The following is a 22269-nucleotide window of genomic DNA, read 5'->3' as shown; positions in this document are numbered from 1 at the left end:
ATCAATATACTCGTTCAATTACATATTATAGGTGGTGTGTGGGTGGCGTTGGAGTGTGTGTGTGTGGTGTGTGGGGTGCAATGGTGTGGGGGTGTGTGTGGGTGGTGTGGGGTTGTGTGGTGGTGTGGGGTTTGTGTGGGTGGGGTGTGGGGGTTGTGTGGGGTGGTGTGGGGTTGTGTGGGTGGTGGGGGTTGTGTGGTGGTGTGGGGTTGTGTGGGTGGGTTGGGTGTGTGGAGGTGGTGGGGGTGTGGTGGTGGGTGTGTGTGGGTGGTGTTGGAGGGGGGTGTGTGGGTGGTGTTGGAGGGGGTGTGTGGGTGGTGTTGGAGGTGTGTGTGGGTGTGGAGGGGGGTGTGGGTGGTGGAGGGGGTGTGTGGAGGGTGTGGTAGGTAGTGATGGGGTGGTGTGTGGGTGGTGTTGGAGGGAGGTGTGTGGGTGGTGTTGGAAGGGGTGTGTGGGTGGTGTTGGAGGGACGTGTGGGTGGTGATGGGGTGGTGTGGGTGGTGTGGAGGTGTGTGTGGGTGGTGTTGGAGGGTGTGTGGGTGGTGTTGGAGGGTGTGGAGTGGTGTTGGAGGGTGTGTGGGTGGTGTGGGGTGTGTGTGTGGGTGTGGCGTTGGGGGGTGTGTGTGGGTGGCGTTGGGGGTGTGTGTGTGGGTGGCGTTGAGGTGTGTGTGGGTGGTGTTGGGGGTGTGTGTGGGTGGTGTTGGGGGTGTGGTGGGCGTTGGGTGTGTGTGGGTGGGTTAGAGTGTGTGTGGGTGGTGTTGGGGGTGTGTGTGGGTGGTGTTGGGGTGTGTGTGGTGTTGGGTGTGTGTGAATGGTGTTGGGGTGTGTGTGGGATGTGTTGGGGGTGTGTGTGGGTGGGGTGTGTGTGTGGGTGTGGTGGGTGTGGGGTGTGTGTGTGGGTGGTGTTGGAGGGTGTGTGGTTGGGGGTGTGTGTGTGGGTGTTGCAGATGGGGTGTGGGGGGGTGGAGGGTGTGGGTGTGGAGGTGTGGTGGGTGGTGTTGGGGGGTGTATGTGGTTGGTGTTGGGTGTGAGATGGGTGTTGGGGTGTGGATGGTGTTGGGAGGGTGAGTGGGTGGTGGAGTGTGTGGGTGGTGTTGGGGTGTGTGGTGTGGGGGTGTGTGTGGGTGGTGTGGGGTGTGTGTGGGTGGTGTTGGGTGTGTGTGGGTGGGTGTTGGGGGATGGGTGTGGGTGTTGGGGGTGTGTGTGTGGGTGTTGGGGGGTGTGGGGGTGTGTGGTGGTGTGCAGATGGGTGTGGGTGGTGTTGGAGGTGTGTGTGGGTGGTGTGTGGGTGGTGTTGGAGGGTGTGGTGTGGTGTTGGAAGGTGTGTGGGTGGTGTTGGAGGGGGTGTGTGGGTGGTGTTGGAGGGGGTGTGGGTGGTCTTGGGGTGTGTGTGGGTGTGGGTGTTGGAGGGTGTGTGTGGGTGGTGTCGGAGGGGTGTGTGAGTGGTGTTGAGGGGTGTGGGTGTGTTGTGGAGGGTGTGTGGGTGGTGTTGGAGGGGTGTGTGGGTGGTGTTGGAGGTTTGTGTGTGGGTTGTTGAAGGGGTGGCAGGTGGTGTTGGGGTGTGTGGGTGGTGTCAGGGTGTGTGTGGGTGGTGTTGGAGGGTGTGTGGTGGAGTGTGTGGGGTGGTGGGGGTGTGTGTGGGTGTTGGAGGATGTGTGTGTGGGGATGTGTGTGGTGTTGGAGGGTGTGGGGTGTTAGGGGTGTGTGTGGAGTTTGGAGGGGTGTGGTGGGTGGTGTTGGAGGGTGTGTGGGTGGTGTTGGAGGATGTGGGTGGTGTTGGAGGGGGTGTGTGGTGGTGTTGGAGGTGTGTGTGTGGGTGGTGGGGTGTGTGGGTGGTGGAGGTGTGTGAGTTGGTGTTGGGGATGTTTGTGGTGTGGTGGGGTGTGCGGGTGGCATTGGGGGGTGTGTGTGGGTGGTGTTGGGTGTGTGTGTGTGTAGTGTTGGGGTGTGTGTGGTTTGGGGTGTGTGGAGGTGTGGGTGGTGTGGGGTGGTGTGGGGAGGGTGTGTGGGTGGTGTTGGAGGGGGTGTTGGGTGGTGGTGGGTGGAGGTGTGTGTGAGTGGTGGGGGTGTGTGGGTGGTGGGGGTGTGTGGGTGGTGTTGGGTGTGTGTGTGGGTGTGGGTGTGTGTGTGTGTGTGGGGTTGGGGTGTGTGGGGTGTTGGGGGTGTGTGTGGGTGGTGTGGGGGTTGTGTGGGTGTGTGGGGTTGTGTGTGGGTGGTGTGGGGGGTTGTGTGGGTGGTGTTGGGGTGTGTGGGTGGGTTTGGGTGTGGATGATGTTGGGGTGGTGTGTGGGTGTGTTAAGGGGTGTGTGGGTGGTGTTGGAGGTGTGGGTGGTGTTGGAGGTGTGTGGGTGGTGTTGGAGGTGTGGGTGGTGTTGGGGATGTGTGTGGGTGTGGGGGTGTGTGTGGGTGTGGGGTGTGTGTGGTGTGGGGTGTGTGGGTGTGGTTGGGGTGTGTGTGGGTGGTGTTGGGGTGTGTGTGTGGGTGGTGTTGGGGTGTGTGTGGTGTTGGGGGGGTGTGTGGGTGGTGTTGGGGTGTGTGTGGGTGGTGTTGGGGGTGTGTGTGGGTGGTGTTGGAGGTGTGTGGGGTGTGTGTGTTGGGGTGTGTGTTGGGGGTGTGTGTGGGGTGTGTGTGGGTGGTGTTGGGGGGTGTGTGGGGTGTGTGGATGGGGGTGTGGTGGTGGAGGGTGTGTGGGTGGTGTTGGGTGTGTGGGTGGTGTTGGGGTGTGTGTGTGGTGTTTGGGGGTGTGTGGTGTTGGGGGGTGTGTGTGGGTGTGTGGAGGTGTGTGGGTGGTGTTGGGGATGGGTGTGGGTGGTGTTGGGGGTGTGTGTGTGGGTGTTGGGGGTGTGTGGGTGTGGTGTTTGGGGTGTGTGGGTGGTGTTGGGGATGGGTGTGGGTGGTGTTGGAGGGGGTGTGTGGGTGTGTGGGGGGTGTGTGGGGTGTTGGAGGTGGTGTGTGGGTGGTGTGGGGGTGTGTGTGGGTGTGGGTGGTGTGTTGGAGGTGTGTGGGTGGTGTTGGAGGGTGTGTGAGGTGGTGTTGGAGGGGGGTGTGGGTGGTGTTGGGGGTGTGTGTGGGTGGTGTTGGAGGGGGTGTGTGGGTGGTGGAAGGTGTGTGTGGGTGAGTGGAAGGGTGTGTGCGGTGGTGTTGGGGGTGTGTGGGTGGTGTAGGTGTGTGTGTGGGTGGTGTTGGAGGGTGTGTGGTGGTGTTGGAGGGTGTGTGTGGGTGGTGTGGGGGTGTGTGGGTGTTGGAGGATGTGTGTGGATGGTGTTGGGGATGTGTGTGTGGGTGGAGGGGGTGTGTGGTGGGGGTGTGGGTGGTGTTGGGGGTGTGTGTGGGTGGTTTGGAGGTGTGTGGGTGGTGTTGGAGGGTGTGTGGGTGGTGTTGGAGGGTGTGTGGGTGGTGTTGGGGTGTGTGGGTGGTGGGGTATGTGGTGGTGTTGGGGTGTGTGGGTGGTGGTGAGGTGTGTGTGGTGCTGTTGGGGATGTTTGTGGGTGGGGGAGTGCTTGGGTGGCATTGGGGGGTGTGTGTGGGTGTTGGGGTGTGTGTGTGGGTGGTGTTGGGTGTGTGTGTGTGTGTGGGTGTGGGGGGGTGTGTGGGTGGTGGGGGGTGTGTGGTTGCGTTGGGGGGTGTGTGTGGGTGGTGTTGGGGGTGTGTGTGTGTGATGTTTGGGGGTGTGTGTGGGTGTTGGGGGTGTGTGGGTGGTGGGTGGGGTGTGTGGTGTTGGGGTGTGTGTGGTGGTGTTGGGTGTGTGTGGGGGTGTGGGGTGTTGGGGTGTGTGGGTGTGTTGGAGGGTGTGTGTGAGATGGTGTTGGGTGTGTGGGGAGTGTTGGGGGTGTGTGTGGGAATGGGTGGGTGGTGGGGGTGTGTGTGTGGTGTGGGCATGGGGTGTGTGGGGTGGTGTTGCAGATGGGTGTGGGTGGTGTTGGAGGTGTGGGGGGTGGAGGTGTGTGGGTGGTGTTGGAGGGTGTGTGGGTGTGTGGTTGGTGTTGGGGTGTGTGGATGGTGTTGGGGGTGTGTGTGGATGGTGTTGGAGGGTGGGTGGGTGTGTGGTGATGGAGGGTGTGTGGGTGGTGTTGGAGTGTGTGAATGGTGTTGGGGTGTGTGTGGGTGTGTGGGGGTGTGTGTGTGGGTGGTGTTGGAGGTGTGTGTGTGGGTGGTGTTGGGGATGGGTGTGGGTGGTGTTGGGGGTGTGTGTGTGTGGGTGGGTGGTGTTGGGGGTGTGTGGCTTTGGGGTGTGGGTGGTGTAGAATGGGTGTGGGTGGTGTTGGAGTGTGTGGGTGGAGGTGTGTGTTGGAGGGTGTGTGGGTGGTGGAGGGTGTGTGGGTGGTGTGTGGTGTGTGTGGGGGGTGTGTGGGGTGTGTGGGTAGGTGGTGTGGGTGTGGGTGGTGTCAGAGGTGTGTGTGGGTGGTGTTGGAGGTGTGTGGGTGGTGTTGGAGGGTGTGTGTGGGTGGTGTTGGGGGTGTGTGTGGGTGGTGTTGGAGGGTGTGTGTGGTGTTGGGGGTGTGTGGGTGTGGGGGGGTGTGTGGGTGGTGTTGAAAGGGGAGTGTGGGGTGGTGTTGGAGGGGGTGTGTGGGTGGTGTTGGAGGTGTGTGGGTGGTGTTGGAGGGGTGTGTGGGTGGTGTTGGAGAGTGTGTGGGTGGTGTTGGGTGTGTGTGGGTGGTGTTGGAGGGTGTGTGTTGGAGTAGTGTTAAGTGTGTGGGTGGTGTTGGAGGTGTGTGGTGGTGTTGGGGATGTGTGTGGGTGGTGTTGGGGAGTGTGGGTGGCGGTGGGGTGTGTGTAGGTGGGTGTTGGAGTTGATGTGTGGGTGGTGTGGGTGTGTGTGGGTGGTGTTGGGGTGTGTGTGGTGGTGTTGGGGGTGTGTGTGGGTGGGGTGTTGGGGGGGTGTGTGGGTGGGTTTGGGGGTGTGTGGGTGTGGGGTGTGTGTGTGGTTGGCGTTAGGTGTGTGTGGGTGGCTGTGGGGGTGTTGTGGGTGTGTGGTTTGGGGTGTGTGTGGGTGTGTTGGGGTGTGTGTGTGTGTGGTGTTGGGGATGTGGGTGGTGTTGGGGGTGTGTGGGTGATGTTTGTGGGGTGTGTGTGGGTGGTGGGGTGTGTGGGTGGTGTGGGTGGGGGTGTGTGGGTGGTGTTGGGGGGTGTGTGGGTGGTGTTGGAGGGTGTGTGGGTGGTGGTGGTGGGGGTGTGTGGGGTGGTGTTGGGGTGTGTGGGTGGTGTTTGGGTGTGTGGGTGGTGTTGGAGGGTGTGTGTGGGTGTGGGGTGTGTGTGTGTGTGTGGGGGTGTTGGGGGTGTGTGGTGTTGGGGGGTGTGTGGTGTGGGGGTTGTGGAGTGGTTGGGGTTGTGGGTGGGTGTGGTGGTGTGTGGGTGGTGTTGGGGGTGTGGGTGGGTTTGGGTGTGTGGATGATGTGGGGTGAGGTGTGTGGGTGGTGTTGGGGGTGTGTGGGTGGTGGGTGGAGGGTGTGTGGGTGGTGTTGGAGGGGTGTGGAGTAGTGTTGGAGGGTGTGTGGGTGGTGTTGGGGATGTGTGTGGGTGGCGTTGGGGGTGTGTGGGTGTGGGGGGTGTGTGTGGGTGGTGTTGGGGGTGTGTGTGGGTGGTGTTGGGTGTGTGTGTGTGTGGGTGGTGTTGGGGTGTGTGTGGGTGGTGTTGGGGGTGTGTGTGGTGTTGGGTAGGTGGGTGGTGTGGGGATGGAGGTGTGGGTGGGGTGTGGGGGTGTGTGGTGGCATTTGGGGGTGTGTGGGTGAGGTGTGGGATGGGTTGGGTGGTGGAGGTGTGTGTGGGGTGGTGGTGGGTGTGTGGGTGGTGGTGTGGGGTGTGTGGGTGGTGTTGGATGGGGTGTGGGTGTGGTGGAGGTGTGTGTGGGTGTGGTGGAGGGTGTGTGGGTGGTGTTGGAGGTGTGTGTGGTGTTGGGGGTGTGTGTGGGTGGTGTTGGAGGTGTGTGGAGTGGTGTTGGGGGTGTGTGGGTGGTGTGGAGGGCGTGGTGTTGGAGGTGTGGGTGGTGTTGGGGGTGTGTGGTGTGGGTGTGTGTGGGGGTGTGTTGGGGAGTGGGGTGTGTGGGTCGTTAGGGGGTGTGTGTGGGTGGCGTTGGGGGTGTGTGTGGGTGGCGTTGGGGGTGTGTGTGGGTGGCGTTGGGGGTGTGTGTGGTTGGCGTCAGGGGTGTGTGTGGGTGGCTGTGGGGGTGTTGGGGGTGTGTGGTTTTGGGGGTGTGTGGTGTGGGGGTGTGGGGTGTGTGGGTGGTGTGGGGTGTGTGGGTGGTGTGTGGGGGTGTGTGGGTGTGTGGGGTGTGTGGGTTGTGTTTGGGTGTGTGGGTGGTGTTTGGGTGTGGGTGGTGTTAGAGGTGTGTGGGTGGTGTTGGAAGGTGTGTGGGTGGTGTTGGAGGTGTGTGGGTGGTGGGGTTGGAGGTGGTGGTAGGGTGGGTGGGTGGGGTGTGGGGGTGGTGGTGGGTGGAGGTGTGTGTGGTGGTGTTGGGTGTGTGGGTGGTGTTGGAGGTGTGTGGGTGGTGTTGGAGGTGTGTGGGTGTGTGTGTGTGTGTGGGGTGTTGGGGTGTGTGGTGTGTGGGGGTGTGTGTGGGTGTGGGGGTGTGTGTGGGTGGTGTGGGGTGTGTGTGGGTGGTGTGGGGGTTGTGTGGGGTGGGTGGTGGGGTTGTGTGTGGGTGGTGTGGGGTTGTGTGGGGTGGTGTGGGGTTGTGTGGGTGGTGTGGGGTTGTGTGGTGGTGGGGTTGTGTGGGTGGGTTTGGTGTGTGGATGGTGTGGGGTGGGTGGTGGTGTGTGTGGGTGGTGTTGGAGGGGGTGTGTGGGTGGTGTTGGAGGGGTGTGTGGGTGGTGTTGGAGGGTGTGTGGGTGGTGTTGGAGGGGGTGTGGGTGGTGTTGGAGGGGGTGTGTGGGTGGTGTTGGAGGGTGTGTGGGTGGTGTTGGGGGTGGTGTGTGTGGGTGGTGTTGGAGGGTGTGTGGGTGGTGTTGGAGGTGTGGGTGGTGTTGGGGACTGTGTGGGTGGTGATGGAGTGGTGTGTGGGTGGTGTTGGAGGTGTGTGGGTGGTGTTGGAGGGTGTGTGGGTGGTGTTGGAGGAGGTGTGGGTGGTGTTGGAGGGGTGTGTGGGTGGTGTTGGGGATGTGTGTGGGTGGCGTTGGGGGGTGTGTGTGGGTGGCGTTGGGGGTGTGTGTGGGTGGTTGGTTGGGTGTGTGTGGGTGGCGTTGGGGGTGTGTGTGGGTGGCGTTGGGGGGTGTGTGTGGGTGGCGTTGGGGGGGTGTGTGTGGGTGTGGGGGTGTGTGTGTGGGGTGGCGTTGGGGGTGTGTGTGTGTGTGGGGTGTGTGGGTGGTGTTGGGGTGTGTGTGAATGGTGTTGGGGTGTGTGTGAATGGTGTTGGGGTGTGTGTGGGGAGTGTTGGGGGGTGTGTGTGGGTGGTGTTGGGGATGGGTGTGGGTGGTGGGGTGTGTGTGTGGTGTTGGAGGTGTGTGGTTGGCATAGGGGTGTGTGTGTGGGTGGTGTGCAGTGGGTGGGGTGGTGTTGGAGGTGTGGGGGTGTTGGAGGGTGTGTGGGTGGTGGAGGTGTGTGGGTGGGGTGTTGGGGGTGTGTGTGTTGGTGTTGGGGGTGTGTGTGGGATGGGTGTTGAGTGTGTGTGGATGGTGTTGGAGGTTGAGTGGGTGGGGTGGGGGTGTGTGGGTGGTGTTGGGGTGTGTGTGTGAATGGTGTTGGGGGTGTGTGTGGGTGTGTGTGGGGGTGTGTGTGGGTGGTGTTGGGTGTGTGTGGGTGGTGTTGGGGATGGGTGTGGGTGGTGTTGGGGGTGTGTGTGTGGGTGGTGTTGGGGGTGTGTGGGTGGCATTTGGGGGTGTGTGTGTGGGTGGTGTTGCAGATGGGTGTGGGTGGTGTTGGAGGTGTGTGGTGGTGTTCGAGGGGTGTGTGGAGTGTGTTGGAGGGTGTGTGGGTGGTGTTGGAGGGTGTGTGGGTGTGGTGTTGGAGGGGGTGTGTGGAGTGTGGGTGGTGTTGGAGGGGGTGTGTGGGTTTCGGGTGTGTGTGGGTGGTGTTGGAGGGGGTGTGTGGGTGGTGTCAGGTGTGTGGGTGGTGTTGCAGGGTGTGGGTGTTGTTGGGAGGTGTGTGGGTGGTGTTGGAGGGTGTGTGGGTGGTGTTGGAGGTTGTGTGTGGGTGGTGTTGAAGGTGTGTGGGGTGGTGGGGTGTGTGGGTGGTGTCAGGGTGTGTGTGGGTGGTGTTGGAGGGTGTGTGGTGGTGTTGGAGGGTGTGTGTGGGTGGTGTTGGGGTGTGTGGGTGGTGTTGGAGGATGTGTGTGGTGTTGGGGATGTGTGTGGGTGGTGTTGGAGGGTGTGTGGGTGGTGTTGGAAAGGGGTGTGTGGTGTTGGGGGTGTGTGGGTGGTTTGGAGGGTGTGTGGGTGGTGTTGGAGGGGTGTGTGGGTGGTGTTGGAAGGATGTGTGGGTGGTGTTAGAGGTGTGTGGGTGGTGTTGGAGGGTGTGTGTGGGTGGTGTGGGGTGTGTGGGTGGTGTTGGAGGGTGTGTGTGAGTTGGTGTGTGGGGATGTTTGTGGGTGGTGTTGGGGAGTGCTTGGTGGCATTGGGGGTGTGTGTGGGTGGTGTTGGGTGTGTGTGTGTGTGTGGGTGGTGTTGGGTGTGTGTGTGTGTGGGTGGTGTTGGGGGGTGTGGGTGTGGGGTGTGTGTGGTGTGTTGGGGTGTGTGTGGGTGGCGTTGGGGGTGTGTGTGGTGTTGGGGTGTGTGGGTAGGGTGTGTGGGTGGGGTGTTGGGGGTGTGTTTGGGGGTGTGGGTGGTGGGGGTGTGTGTGTGGTGTTGGGGGTGTGTGGGTGGTGTTGGGGTGTGTGGGTGGTGGGGGTGTGTGGGTGGTGTTGGAGGGTGTGTGGGTGGTGGAGGGGGTGTGTGGGTGGTGTTGGAGGTGTGTGTGGGTGGTGTTGGAGGGTGTGTGGGTGGTGGTGGTGGAGGGGGTGTGTGGGTGTTGGAGGTGTGTGGGTGGTGTTGGGGGTGTGTGGGTGGTGTTGGAGGTGTGTGTGGGTGTGTGGGGGGTGGTGTGTGTGTGGCTGTGGGGTGTTGGGGTGCGTGGTGTTGGGGGTGTGTGGGTTGGTGTGGGGGTTGTGTGGGTGGTGTGGGGTTGTGTGTGGGTGGTGTGGGGTTGTGTGGGTGGTGGGTGGGGTGTGTGGGTGGGTTTGGGTGTGTGGATGGTGTTAGGGGTGGGTGTGGGTGTGTGGGGGGTGTGTGGGGTGGTGTTGGAGAGGTGTGTGTGGGTGGTGTTGGAGGTGTGTGTGGGTGGTGTGGAGGGGGTGTGTGGGTGTGGTGTGGGGATGTGTGTGGTGGCGTTGGGGGTGTGTGTGTGGGTGGGTTGGGGGGTGTGTGTGGGTGGGTTGGGGGTGTGTGGGTGGCGTTGGGGTGTGTGTGGGTGGTGGGGTGTGTGTGTGGGTGTTGGGGTGTGTGTGGGTGGGGTGTGTGTGGGTGGGTGTGGGGTGTGTGTGGGTGGTGGGGGTGTGTGTGTGGGTGGTGTTGGGGGTGTGTGTGGGTGGTGTTGGGGTGTGTGTGTGGTGTTGGGGGTGTGTGTGTGGTGTTGGGGGTGTGTGTGGGGGTGTGGGGTTGTGTGGGTGGGTGTTGGGAGGGTGTGGGTGGAGTTAGAGAGTGTGTGTGTGTGTGTGGGTGGAGTTAGAGGGTGTGTGTGTGTGGTGTTGGAGTGTGTGTGTGTGGTGTTGGAGTGTGTGGTGTTGGAGAGTGTGTGGGTGGTGTTGGAGGGTGTGAGTGGGTGGGTGTGTGCACACACAGGGTTGTGTAATGCATCTAGTGTGGCAGCATTATGTTAGCATTAAGGTACAAGAGCTGCTAGCTTCCTCTCGCTTTCAACTACCGCTGCTGGCTGGTCCTCGTGGTGAACAGGGAAGCAACTTGCATAAATTTTCCCCTGCCAGTACACAGCCTCTTCACCATCAGGTCTCCTTTTGTGCCTGCTCATGGCAACACACAGTAACTGGGTGCCTCGTAGGCCCAGGCAAGACCAGCAGGGGATCTCAGAGTAGCAGTGGTTCCCAGAGGGACGGCGCATAGGCCTACTGGCATGTGAACGCGTCCTGGCACCTACCAACCATTGCCCCACTGCCTTGCGGATGAACCTTGGTCGGTATAAGGCTACTGGAGTAAACCCCAAACAAAAAATCTGCGGTGCAGCCCCGCATCAGGCAGACATGCTTACAGAGCTCCAACAAGACCCCAACAGCAGTGTAGGTAGAAGAGGTGACCACCATGGAAACCCAACGACTACACCGGCAGACGAAGGCAATGCATGATGGACAGGCTACTAAGGCGAAACCGAACAAACTGGGCTATTGGCAGTCCATTGCAACTCTCCCTCTCCCCATTGTTGCAACACTTGCACCACTGGATCAGGAAAAGGGAGAACCAAGATGTATGGTTGCAGTCAGCGTTCCTGCCTCACCACATAAATCAATTCATGTGCAGCCATCACCTAGCTCATCATACTCCTCATCATCATCAAACCTTTATACCTCTTAAGTCCCATGGCAACGGACGAGTGGCGACGAGGACAGACAGAGATGACTGCTGAGAGTCTCTAGTCACAACTCTGGACATGGGCGGCATACATATGATGGTCGTCTAGGCACTGGGATCTAGGCAGCAGTGCAATTCGGTCCCGTCTGTGCAACTGAGCAGCCCTTTCGAGAAACTACTCTGCTCATTCCACATGGGGAGGGGCTTAGAAAAGGTGCCCTAACATAGCCTGCCTTAAAAAAAAAACCTGACTGGGCAACCGCACGCAGTATGGTCATCCTTATGCAGTTGAAAACACAATCATAGTCACATATCAAAGCAAAAACAAATTATACAACCTCTTATTGTAATGGCCCCTGTCTCATCACCAGAAACATTATATAAATGGGTCCCTTACATTTGATTTATATTCAAATTTACCCCCTGTAATTTTCCACTAACTATGAGGAGGTCATGAACTGATCACGTGAACGGTACCTGGCCAAGAGGGTGAAGCCCATATGTCAGCCAGCAACTATGTAAGCGTGCACCAATGCGACGCCCATTACTCAGTCTCACTCACTACTTAATATCGAACGGACATTGATTCACGTCTACTGTATTTACATAGACGCCGTCCCTTTCTCACCACACTCATTAATAGTGGAACTTACGGTTGATCTACACCCAGGAATTATATACATAATACTTTTTAATAAAACAAGTAGCTTCAATTGGGTTTCGTTACTAAAGCCCAATATAATATATGTGAACCAAACCTGGTTAACTTGGAGTTAACCAGCTGTTTCATATACAGTGGGGTATGCTACAACGAACGGATCCTACTACGAATATTCCTATAACGAACGGTTTTACCTATAAAATTGAGAATGCTATAACGAACGCAATTCCTACAACGAACGCGGATGAATACGGGACTATTTCGCCTGGCGCATGAATATTGTTGTACCGCGACCCACAACAAGAGCGTCAGGCGCCATCTTTGTCTCATTGTGTAGCCAGTGCACCACTGTTATTGTTGAAATTTCGTCTTTTGATGTGGAAATTCGCGTTATTTGTGTAACTACAGTAATTAAAAAATAATTAACAGGTAATTAAAATATAATTTACAACTGAATATTTACTGTCATTTATTGTTATAGTGAATTTCAAATTATCAAGGGTACTATATCTTGTTGGTGTAATGATTAAAAAATATCCCAATTCAAATAATTTATAAGGCTAAACAATAAATTTTTGCAAAATACTTACATCTCCTCCCCGACTTACGACCTACTCGATTTACAACCACCCGGACATACGACCGCCTCAGTCGTACAAAATTTTTTTCAAATTACGTATTTTCGAGTCCCAATGTCAGTGATTGCGCTGTGTACAGTACTGAAACATTTTTCGTTTGTAATTCACTTTAAATTGGCTGGCAAGTGTAAAAGTGAGAGTTTTGTGGTGCTGAGAAGAAAAAGAGACACCCTATTTAGATTTTCTATTTATTATTTAAGCATTTTCGACTTACGACCTGGATTTGGGTCCCTAACCCCGTCGTAAGTCGGGGAGGAGTTGTACTTTCATTTACCCTATATGACCATGGTTGAGATGATATACAGTGACCCCTCGTTTAACGAACACCTCGGTTAACGTAATTTCAATTAACGAACTGCCTTCCATAAGGATCTTCAATTCGGTTAACGAAAAAAATTCGCTTAATGAACTTCTTACGAACCGACCTCAACATGTTTTCGCTTGCACTGACCCGGCAACCAGCTTTAGTATCAGTCCGCCAATACATTAATCGGTTCTAGGGCTTAAATTCCTTACTATTTTTGTAAATATCAAGAAGCTATACTATTCAATAATTTTAAAAGTTTAATATTCAATTTTTTAGTCATTTTAACAATTATTGAACAAAATTGAAGGTAAAGTGACTAGTTTAATGTGGGGCATCCAGCCTCTTAACACAGCAAACAGGCATTAGTCTCTCTCTGTTTTCACTGGAGGTAACATCTTGCTTGAGACTCTCTTCAACTAAACGCTTTTTTTCTGTGTTTCCAAGCAAATTATTGGTCATTTTGAAATATATTTTATATATTGACAATATATAATGCAGTGCAGCGTTGATTTAAAGAAAATAATCTTGAATTAAACCAGAGAGCTAAAATTTTATGGGTGAAATGGCACCATGGGGTGACTTCTCTTCCACCCCAATGCCTTCTCTTCTTCCTTCTCCTCCACCCCCATTCTAAATCCCATCATCATCCTCATCATCCAGGAGCCTTCTACATACACACCTCAAAGTAAGTGAACTTTTCTACCATTTTTGTTGAATTTAGGAAATTTTCGGTGAGCTGGAACCAATTACCCAAAAACCCATTGAAACAATGGTTTCGGTTAACGAACGTTTCGGTTAACGAACGACCTTCTGGAACGGATTGAGTTCGTTAACCGAGGGGCCACTGTATAGTAAGTTGTGATCCACCCACTTGTCACTACAAGTGGCAGCTGGGGATCACCAAGGTTATTGTGGGAGAAACAAGTGATGTCTGACAAGCGCGAGTTTTGTAATTAAACATCAGAGGCCTTTGGGTAGCACCCATTGTAAATTTGATCCTAGCCATCGCATAGCGGTATTTGGTGATAATTTCTTAACATCGCAAAACTGATTAATCATATAATGGTCAACACCTGTGCATTCAAGCACTCTCAATGGAATACTTTTATGTTTAAATCTACTTACCGTTGACTTTTCTCCTATCCAAAAGAAAATTTTCCATTCTAGATTCTGCGAATCATCCATACTAGTCTTGAGGATGATGTAACAATCTCCTTCATAAAATTTGCCGAAAACAGATTCATCAATCTGGTTCGGAAGGAAATTTTCAATCTCCCAAATAGTGAGTCCTGGAATTTGACCTACATCTGTGTCAAAGAACTCGTGGTAGTTTAGTGGTGGACGTTCTAGAGCTTCATCCCAACGCTTTTGGCTGTAAAGGAATATAAATATTTTTATAAAAAAGTTAATAGTTTCATACTTCAGTTCTCATAACAGTGGTCTAAACCTATACTACTGTACAACAAAGGTTTATACCCAGTAATTCATAAACTCGTATACAGATAAGATAATTAACCCTTCACTACGAGGACGCCACTTGTAACATTTTATTTGGCTAATGCCAGATGATTTTATTCAGATGAGAGGCATCCCCATACACAAAGGGTAATCATAGGAAAGATAAATAATAATATAAACTACAAATGTATCTGGCTTACTGTGTTTCCTGTCAAAAGAAAGACTGGTATATTGTATGTTATAGATGGATAAATATATTCTGTATAGAGTACAGTACCTGTACTGTGGTATAACTCATTCACTATTGTATCATAGCAGAATAAGATTAACGAATGGCAAAAAAAATTATAAATATTACTGAATTGATCTGGGAGGGTTTGTACTGAACTAAGCGGAAGTTGATGGTGAATGTGAGCCAAAATAAAGTGATGAAATACTTAAGAGAAGGGAGACAAAAATGTCAAAGCTAACTTCACTGGTGAAATATGTAAAATGCATCAGATATCTTGGAGTGGATATGTCAGCAAATGAAACAATGAGTGATGAATTGAACCACAGAGAACCAAAAGAAAAGAAAATATTATATAGATTGATAAATTAATGGATATAGATAACTAACTATATCATTGGAGGAAAAAAAATCGAATATACAGAGGAAGTATTGAGCTGACACTATTATATAAGTATGAAACATAAGCTTGGATGTAAGAATGAGAAGCAAATTGGAAGCAAAATATATGATGAGCTTGAGAACAATATGTGGGATATATAGGAAGTAAAGAAAATGATACTGTATACAGAAATAGGGATGAGATGTGAAAGTGAAATATGAATTAAGCAGAGGGTAGATAAGGTTATTCTTATGTGATATGGACAAATTGAGAGAATGGGAAGTGAAAGTTTAGTTAAATAAGTACATCATTCATAGGTGGTAGGTAGGATGGAAAAGAGAAGACCAAGATGATGGAGGGAGGGAGAATGGACAAGAAGCAATCACATACAGTATACTGTAGGTGTAGGTTATGTATCTATGCTACTGTGCCGAGTAGCAACCTTGTAAATAAGCCACTGTGCCAAGTAGCATTTATATATGTAATTACGTGGCAACACTGCACGTGTTATGTGGCAACATTGCCCCGAGGCTGCCATATGGCAAGGCAGTCTCAGTCTAACTCTGTGGGCCGTGCATGGCATACGCTAGTCACCACTTGAATTTCTCCTATCCTTTAATAAATGGACTTCAGTGTTACCCGGTGTTTCCTTACCCATCACTGCCTTCTTCAGGGAACACTTGGAACCTTCATGGCGCAGTGAGTAGTATCTGTGGACTTACAAGCGTGTGAACAATGCTGACGGTTACATCTGCCGGCGATGTGCGCGTCGACTAGTGTGTTGTGTTGTGTTGCGTTGTGTTTCGCTGCGACGTGCAGTGTTGCGCTGTCACAGTGCTTTTTAGTGACGGTGGCAGTGTTAGTGTCAGTGTATTAGTGTGTCTAGAACTGAGAGTTGAGCATTGGCCTCTTTTTTGTGGTACCCACGGAGCACGCAGGCGTACACCCTTCTCGTGTGACATCCGGGGAGATACTGACGGTCTTGCCTCCGCGGCCACGCACGCACGCACGCACGCCGCACGCACGCACGCACGCACGCACGCACGCACGCACGCATACACACACACACACACACACACACACACACACACACACACACACACACACACACACACACACACACACACACACACACACACACACACACACACACACACACACACACACACGCACGCACTCACTCACTCACGGACAGAACAGTGGACTCTATGCATTATTTCTGCGCTGTTTATGTCATATATATGTGGTTCGAGCTGATGAGGCGCCACTTTATATACTAAATAGCGCAGTTCAAGCATACTAAGATGGGCGGTAAGAAGGAACAACGTCAAGATGGGAGACACGACTCCCCACCACCTTCTCCTCTACCGGGCGCAGACTCTCATCCTCACCTACAGCGACGGACATTGCCACAATTCTGAGGTGGATGGACTACAGAGACGAGAGACGCAGAGAAATGGAACTTCAGAGGGAGGAGACACGAAGAGAGGAGGAAAAGGCGCGCTTTGATGCAATATTGGCGACCCTGGCGCTAACCCACCCTCCCTCACTCGCGCACCAAGGCGCCAGTACCCTCCCTCCTCCACCACACCAGCGCCCTCCAGGTACTCTTGCTACTCCAACAGCTCCCAAGGCATCTGTTCAACCCCCACCCGCCCTCTCACCAGACGTCACGTTTCAGCTTTTTCGTGAGTGGAGGCGGCGTTGGACAGATTACTCCACGATGGTGGACCTTGAGCATGCCTCCAAACAAACAGCTCATCCAACTGCGGATGTGTTTGTCGCTGGAGACCCAGAGAGTTTTGGAGCACACGTTGCAAGTGCCTCCCGATTCTACCTCTTCAGTGACGGATGTGCTCGACCTTTTGCAGGAGCATGTTAAAGGTCGGAATAACGAGGCTTTGCGTCGCCGCGCCTTCACCAGCTGCAAGCAGGCGGAGAATGAATCCTTTGACGACTTTTTTGTACGTTTGAAGAGTTTGTCAGAGGAGATCAACGTCTGCAAGGCGCACAGCTGGGAATGTGAGGAAGCCTGGATCAAGCACGGGATCTTGGCAGGTGTCAGGCAAGAAGAGTTTGTGCAGCGACTCATCCCCCTGGACGCTTCCTCCACACTCCAGGTGGTAGTGACTGAATGTCGGTCATACGAGGCCACCAAGTCCGCCACCTCTGCCTTACGGGTCCCACCTGCTGTGAGAGCTATCTCACAGTACAAGAAGGGTAAGAAGGCGGCCAACAACGTGAAGGCTGCCGCACGTTCTTCCACGCCTCCGCCCAGTGCTTCCTGTGGCAGCTGTGGAAAGCAGCATGGCCCCAAGACATGCCTGGCCGCCGACGCACTGTGTCATGGATGTGACCGTAAGGGCCACTGGTCTAACACAGACAGGTGCCCTCCACGAGGCCACAAGTGTCAGGCCTGCGGTCGCTATGGACACTACGACAAGTGCTGCCGCCAACCCAAGCCCAAAAGCCCGAGACGAGGAGGAAAGCAGCGCACTTCCCTCAGGGTGGTTCGCACGCAGCCCCCTTCAGATGGCCCACGCAGCCCCAAGCAGCAGCTGAGTCACATCAGGAGGGTGGAATCGACCACACGCCCCAGGGCTACCCCTTCCCCTACCATCCGCGTTGCCGTCACACACGGTGATGTGTCGGGTCACATCGAGGTGATACCGGACACCGGCGCTGATACTACGGTGATAGGCCTGAAGCACCTCCAGAAACTGGGCCTCACCAAACGCGACCTGGGACCACCGCCGCAGCTGCAGTACTACAATGCGAACGGTTCCCAGATGCCAGACGCTGTGGGCTCCTTTCAAGCAGAGGTCACCTACGGCGACAGGTCGTGTCACGGATGGATCGACGTGCAGCCTACTCTCGCTACACCCTTGTTGTCGTGGGAGCACTGCAAGGAGTTAGGCGTGGTGCCCAGAGACTTTCCTGAGCAGATCCCAGCTGCTCGGTACACCGCCAGCAGGGTGCGTGAATCACCGAGCGACGCGCCTGGCACTGTCGCACAGAGCTGCCCAGAACCCGCATCCACTCCCGCCCCGCCTCCACCCAAGTCACGGCTGCTTCCTCTTCACAGCGAGACGTCTCCTTCAGCCGCAAGGGCCTACTTCCTGAAGGAGTACTCGGATGTGCTGGTGACGAAGGAGGCCCTACAGACCGCGCCACTGAAGGCTATGGCGGGTCCCCCTATGAGGATACACCTGAGGGAAGATGCACAGCCGTTTGCCATACACACTCCCCGGTTGATCCCTCTCGCCTTCAGGGATTCAGTCAAGAAGGAACTGGATTCCATGGTGGCCCAGGGTGTCATCGTACCCGTTGGTGACGACCCGTCCCCTTGGTGCCACCCTCTAGTCGCTGTGGCTAAGACTAATGGTGGAGTGCGGATTACTACCGACTTGTCTAAGCTTAACAGCCAGGTGTCCCGTCCCGCCCACCCTTCACCCACACCTTTTGCAGCTGTACAGAGTGTGGACCCGAAGGTACGGCACTTCTCGACGATGGACGCCCTCTGTGGTTACTGGCAGATCCCACTGAAGAAGGAGGATCAGCCACTGAACACTTTCATCACGCCTTATGGACGCTTCCGCTACTGCCGTGGCCCTATGGGATTCGCTGCTACGGGGGACGCCTTCTGTCTCCGTGGTGACATGGCACTTCAAGGCGTGACCAACTGCGTGAAGGTAGTGGATGACGTCCTCCTCTACGATGAGTACTACCTGACGCATCTTCGCCGCATCGACGAGGTACTGACCAGGTGAAGGACGCACGGCATCACTCTGTATGCCGAGAAGTTCGTCTTGGCCGCACCTGCAGTGTCTTTCTGCGGCTACCGACTCTCAAGGGATGGCATTGCTGCGGACCCAGAGAAAGTTCGCGCCATAGCAGACTTTGCAAAACCTGCCATCCTTACGGATCTCAGGTCTTTCATGGGCCTGGTGAACCAGCTGGCAGAACTTTCTCCTGACGTCTCCGCCGCTGCCGGGCCTCTCCGCCCCCTGATGAGCCCCAAGAGGACTTTCACGTGGACCCCTGACCACGACCTCGCCATTCATAAGGTGAAGGAGGCCCTGTCAAGTCCACCTATCCTCGCTACTTTCGACCCAGCGCCCCCCACCGTCCTCCAGACAGACGCCTCGCGCCTGTACGGGGTTGGTTACGCCCTTCTCCAGGATCACGGTGGGGGAAAGTACCGGCTCGTACAGTGTGGCTCTCGCTTCCTCACCGATGCTGAGTCTTGCTACGCTACCATCGAGCTGGAGCTGCTGCCAGTGGTATGGGCCTTAACGAAGTGTAAATTTTACTTGATTGGCCTACAGCACTTCGACCTCATCACAGACCACAGGCCCTTGGTCCCCATTCTTAATCACTATTCGCTGGACGCCATCGAGAATCCCCGCCTCCAACGCCTGAAGGAGAAGATTTTGGCCTTCGTCTTCACCGCGGCTTGGCGCGCAGGTAAGGAGTTGTGCATCCCGGATGCCCTCTCCCCAGTCAGCTGCCCTACACCTGAAGACGAGATGCTCAGCACCGAGGCCGGTTTCTCCGTCAGCAACATCGTCACTTTGCAGGCCGTACAGTCCCTCGCCAGCACCCAGGCCTCAGTGTCGCCACCCGACAGCGATCTGGCCCTTGAGGAACTACGGACCGCGGCACGCGACGACCCCCTCCTACACTCAGCTCTTGGAGAGTGTGAGGACTGGGTTCCCCTGCGACCGTTTTGACCTCCACAACGCCCTACGCCCGTATTGGAAGATATGTTAGGACCTCTACGCAGATGGGAACCTCGTCCTGTACGGTGCCCGTGTAGTCGTCCCTGCAGCTCTCCGTCGTCGCGTTCTGGCCCGCTTACATGACAGCCATCGTGGAGCAGAGGCCACCAAGAGCCGCGCAAGGCAGGCTGTGTACTGGCCCGGCATTGACGCGGATATCGTCAATACGGTCCGTGCCAGATCATGCAGCCCAGTCAACAGCAGGAGCCCCTCTTGTGCGACGACGAACCCACCAGGCCCTTCGAGTCCGTGTCGGCTGATTTCTTCAGCACAGCTGGGAAACATTTCCTAGTTGTCGCCGACTGACTCTCTAGCTGGCCTGTGGTGGTAATCTGTGGCTCGGACACGATGTCCGCGGCCACCATTCGCCACTTCCGGCACCTCTTTCGTGACCTGGGCGACCCCGTACGTCTGCGGACGGACGGTGGGCCACAGTTCACCAGCCGGGACTTCACAGGATTCCTGGAGCGTTGGGGAGTCCGCCACATCGTGTCAACACCCCACTACCCACAGTCAAACGGCCATGCTGAGGCTGCGGTCAAGACAGTCAAGCACCTCATCCTCAAGGTGGCCCCTTCAGGCAACATAGACTGTGAGGCGTTTGACAAAGGACTCCTGGAGTTACGTAATACTCCCACCCACACAGGGCGCTCCCCTGCCCAGATCCTGTATGGTCACACCAAGGCCTTTGCGAAGGAGTGGCAGACCAGAGCCGAGAGCTGCGACCGCCGCGCCGCTTCACGTGCCCAGGACGCCAAGGCTCGGTATGACGACCGTGCCCGCCCTCTTCAGCCTCTGGAGATTGGTGCCCTTGTCCGCGTCCAGGACCCGACGATGACACGTTGGGACAAGGTGGGCATAGTGATGGGCATCGGCCGGTCGCGAGACTACAAGGTCAGGATGCCGAGCGGCCGTGTCTGGTGGAGGAACCGCCGCTTCCTCCGGCCAGACCCACCCCCTGCTGCTGTTCCCCTGACCGAGGACGAGTCCCCTACACCTCACGAGGATCCGTCCCACAGTGCACCTCGACGCTCGGAGTGACTTAGGACTAAGAAGTCCGCTCAAGACAAAGACTATGAGCGTGAGGGGGGAGGGAGATGTAGGTTATGTATCTATGCTACTGTGCCGAGTAGCAACCTTGTAAATAAGCCACTGTGCCGAGTAGCATTTATATATGTAATTACGTGGCAACACTGCATGTGTTATGTGGCAACATTGCCCCGAGGCTGCCATATGGCAAGGCAGTCTCAGTCTGACTCTGTGGGCCGTGCATGGCACACGCTAGTCACCACTTGTATTTCTCCTATCCTTTAATAAATGGACTTCAGTGTTACCCGGTGTTTCCCTACCCATCACTGCCTTCTTCAGGGAACACTTGGAACCTTCAGTAGGTAACCAGCGAGATACGATATCATGAGATGCAATATTTCACTTTATTGATGGTTATAAATTAACACCATCTCGCTAAATACAATGAAAACAGCTCATTTTAATGATATCCATTGAATAGCCATCGATATCCAATGGTTGGGAAAAGTTTTTTCTTCTAGTGCAAACTCTGGGTTGTTAACTCAAATTAATTGTCATTTGCAAGGATTTCAGCAATGCAAGTTATATTTTTCTACATCAAGTCAGTGACATTTTATCAGGAAACAATATTTAACCCTATGTAGCATGCATCTCTACCTTCACTTGTTAGCCTACCCACGCACCGCCACATGGCCAACCCGTGCAGTACAGCCCTGTGTCCGATTCTTTGCTGATCGTCAACCCACCATCGCATGGCTCCACGATTATTGGCCAGCATCGTACACTGTACTTATCATCAGAGTTTTTCTTTTCTTATATAGTGAGAGGACAGCACTAACATTTAGACTGAACTGTGAAGTGATATTTTCAATGTTTTGTGACTGTAAGGTGCACTGACTCTGTTGTTTTGAAAATGTGAGCAGTGTCAGATGATATCATTGTTTTTGTAATCATAGTGCGCTGTGTTTTTGCGACTGAAGTGAGCAGTGTAACTTTGAAAATGTCTGGGAAGGCCAAGGTATCCAAGACAACTGTGTCTCTGAGGTGAAGCTTGATACTGTTAAGCAGCATGAGATTCCCAAGAGCCTGTGTGGGAGTCAGAGAGACGTCTCCACTCCACCTACAAGAGTCCCCTTAGCCTCGAAGGGGACATGTAAAGATGACAAGACTTATCCAATATGATGTGGTGAATGTTGTTTATTTGCTTTATACTGATAGTAGTATTGAAAGAAATATTTTGTCATTGCTACATGTGTGTTTGGGGACTGGTGGGGAACGTATACCATTGAACCCCATGTTATAATGCTTCCTATCTACGATATTTCACCTAGCGATGGATTTTTCAGGAGCGTAACCCCATCGTATCTCAGGTTACCTGTATGTGAATGAGTAGAAAGCAATGGCATGAAGTGATTTTTGAGAAAAGATGCATAATGATAGGTGATTGGAGAGAATTGATAGGGGCAAATCAGATAGGGAGTTTTGTTGAGGAAGGAAAGTAACAAGCCAGAACAAGTCTTTTGAAACAATAAGAATAAAGAATGACAATGTATGAAGGGAAGATGTGTGGGTGGGTGTACATTTGCTTTTGTTTTCAGCCAACTTGCATTAAGCAGGCAAATAGCTTGAAAGAGAAAATATAAGGAATGATCCTGGAAAAAATAAATAAAATAAAATAATATATATATATATATATATATATATATATATATATATATATATATATATATATATATATATATATATATATATATATATATATATATATATATACAGTGGGGTATGCTACTTGAATCTGGTGGTTCGACCTTGTTAGATTATAGCATTGTTAGATTATATAGGATCAATCTGTTCCAGGCCCCAAATACAACCACTTAACACTGAAAAATATAATATAAAATTGTAAAAATTGTAAAAAAGTGCATAAATATGCATCTAAGCCCTGAAATAAAGAATATCATTTATACTTGTAATAAAAAAACAATAAAGTAGTAAAAAAATAAAAAAAATTTTAAATAATGTTAGATATATAGGAGTTTAGATTCGTTATAGCATTCTCAATTTTAAGAGTAAAATCGTTAGTTATATGAATATTAGTAGTAGGATCCGTTCATTATAGCATACCCACTGTATATATATATACAATCAACCTAAACTGCAGTCCCCACTTCGCGTTTCACGTTCTGGTGCCTGCCAGAACCCAGGATGCTCACATTCATGGGTGAGTGTACCCTTTTACGGGTGAAGTATAATTTTTTTTTTAGCTCATAAAATTCATACAAATTATCCGCCAGAAT

General features: G+C 53.7%; 1 protein-coding gene across 1 annotated transcript in view; it reads right to left on the bottom strand.

Annotated features, from left to right (window-relative positions):
* Window positions 1-22269, bottom strand: part of LOC121878950 (protein flightless-1-like) — a 134615-nt gene that overhangs the window by 39299 nt on the left and 73047 nt on the right. Inside the window, 1 exon segment of the mRNA XM_042385432.1 lies at window positions 13219-13465. Coding sequence (XP_042241366.1) covers window positions 13219-13465 — 247 coding nt within the window.

Source organism: Homarus americanus, unplaced genomic scaffold, assembly GCF_018991925.1.
Source record: "Homarus americanus isolate GMGI-L3 unplaced genomic scaffold, GMGI_Hamer_2.0 scaffold51859, whole genome shotgun sequence".
Lineage (NCBI taxonomy): Eukaryota > Metazoa > Arthropoda > Malacostraca > Decapoda > Nephropidae > Homarus > Homarus americanus.
The sequence above is the reverse complement of the archived record's forward strand: the minus strand, read 5'-3'. Positions and strand labels throughout refer to the sequence as shown.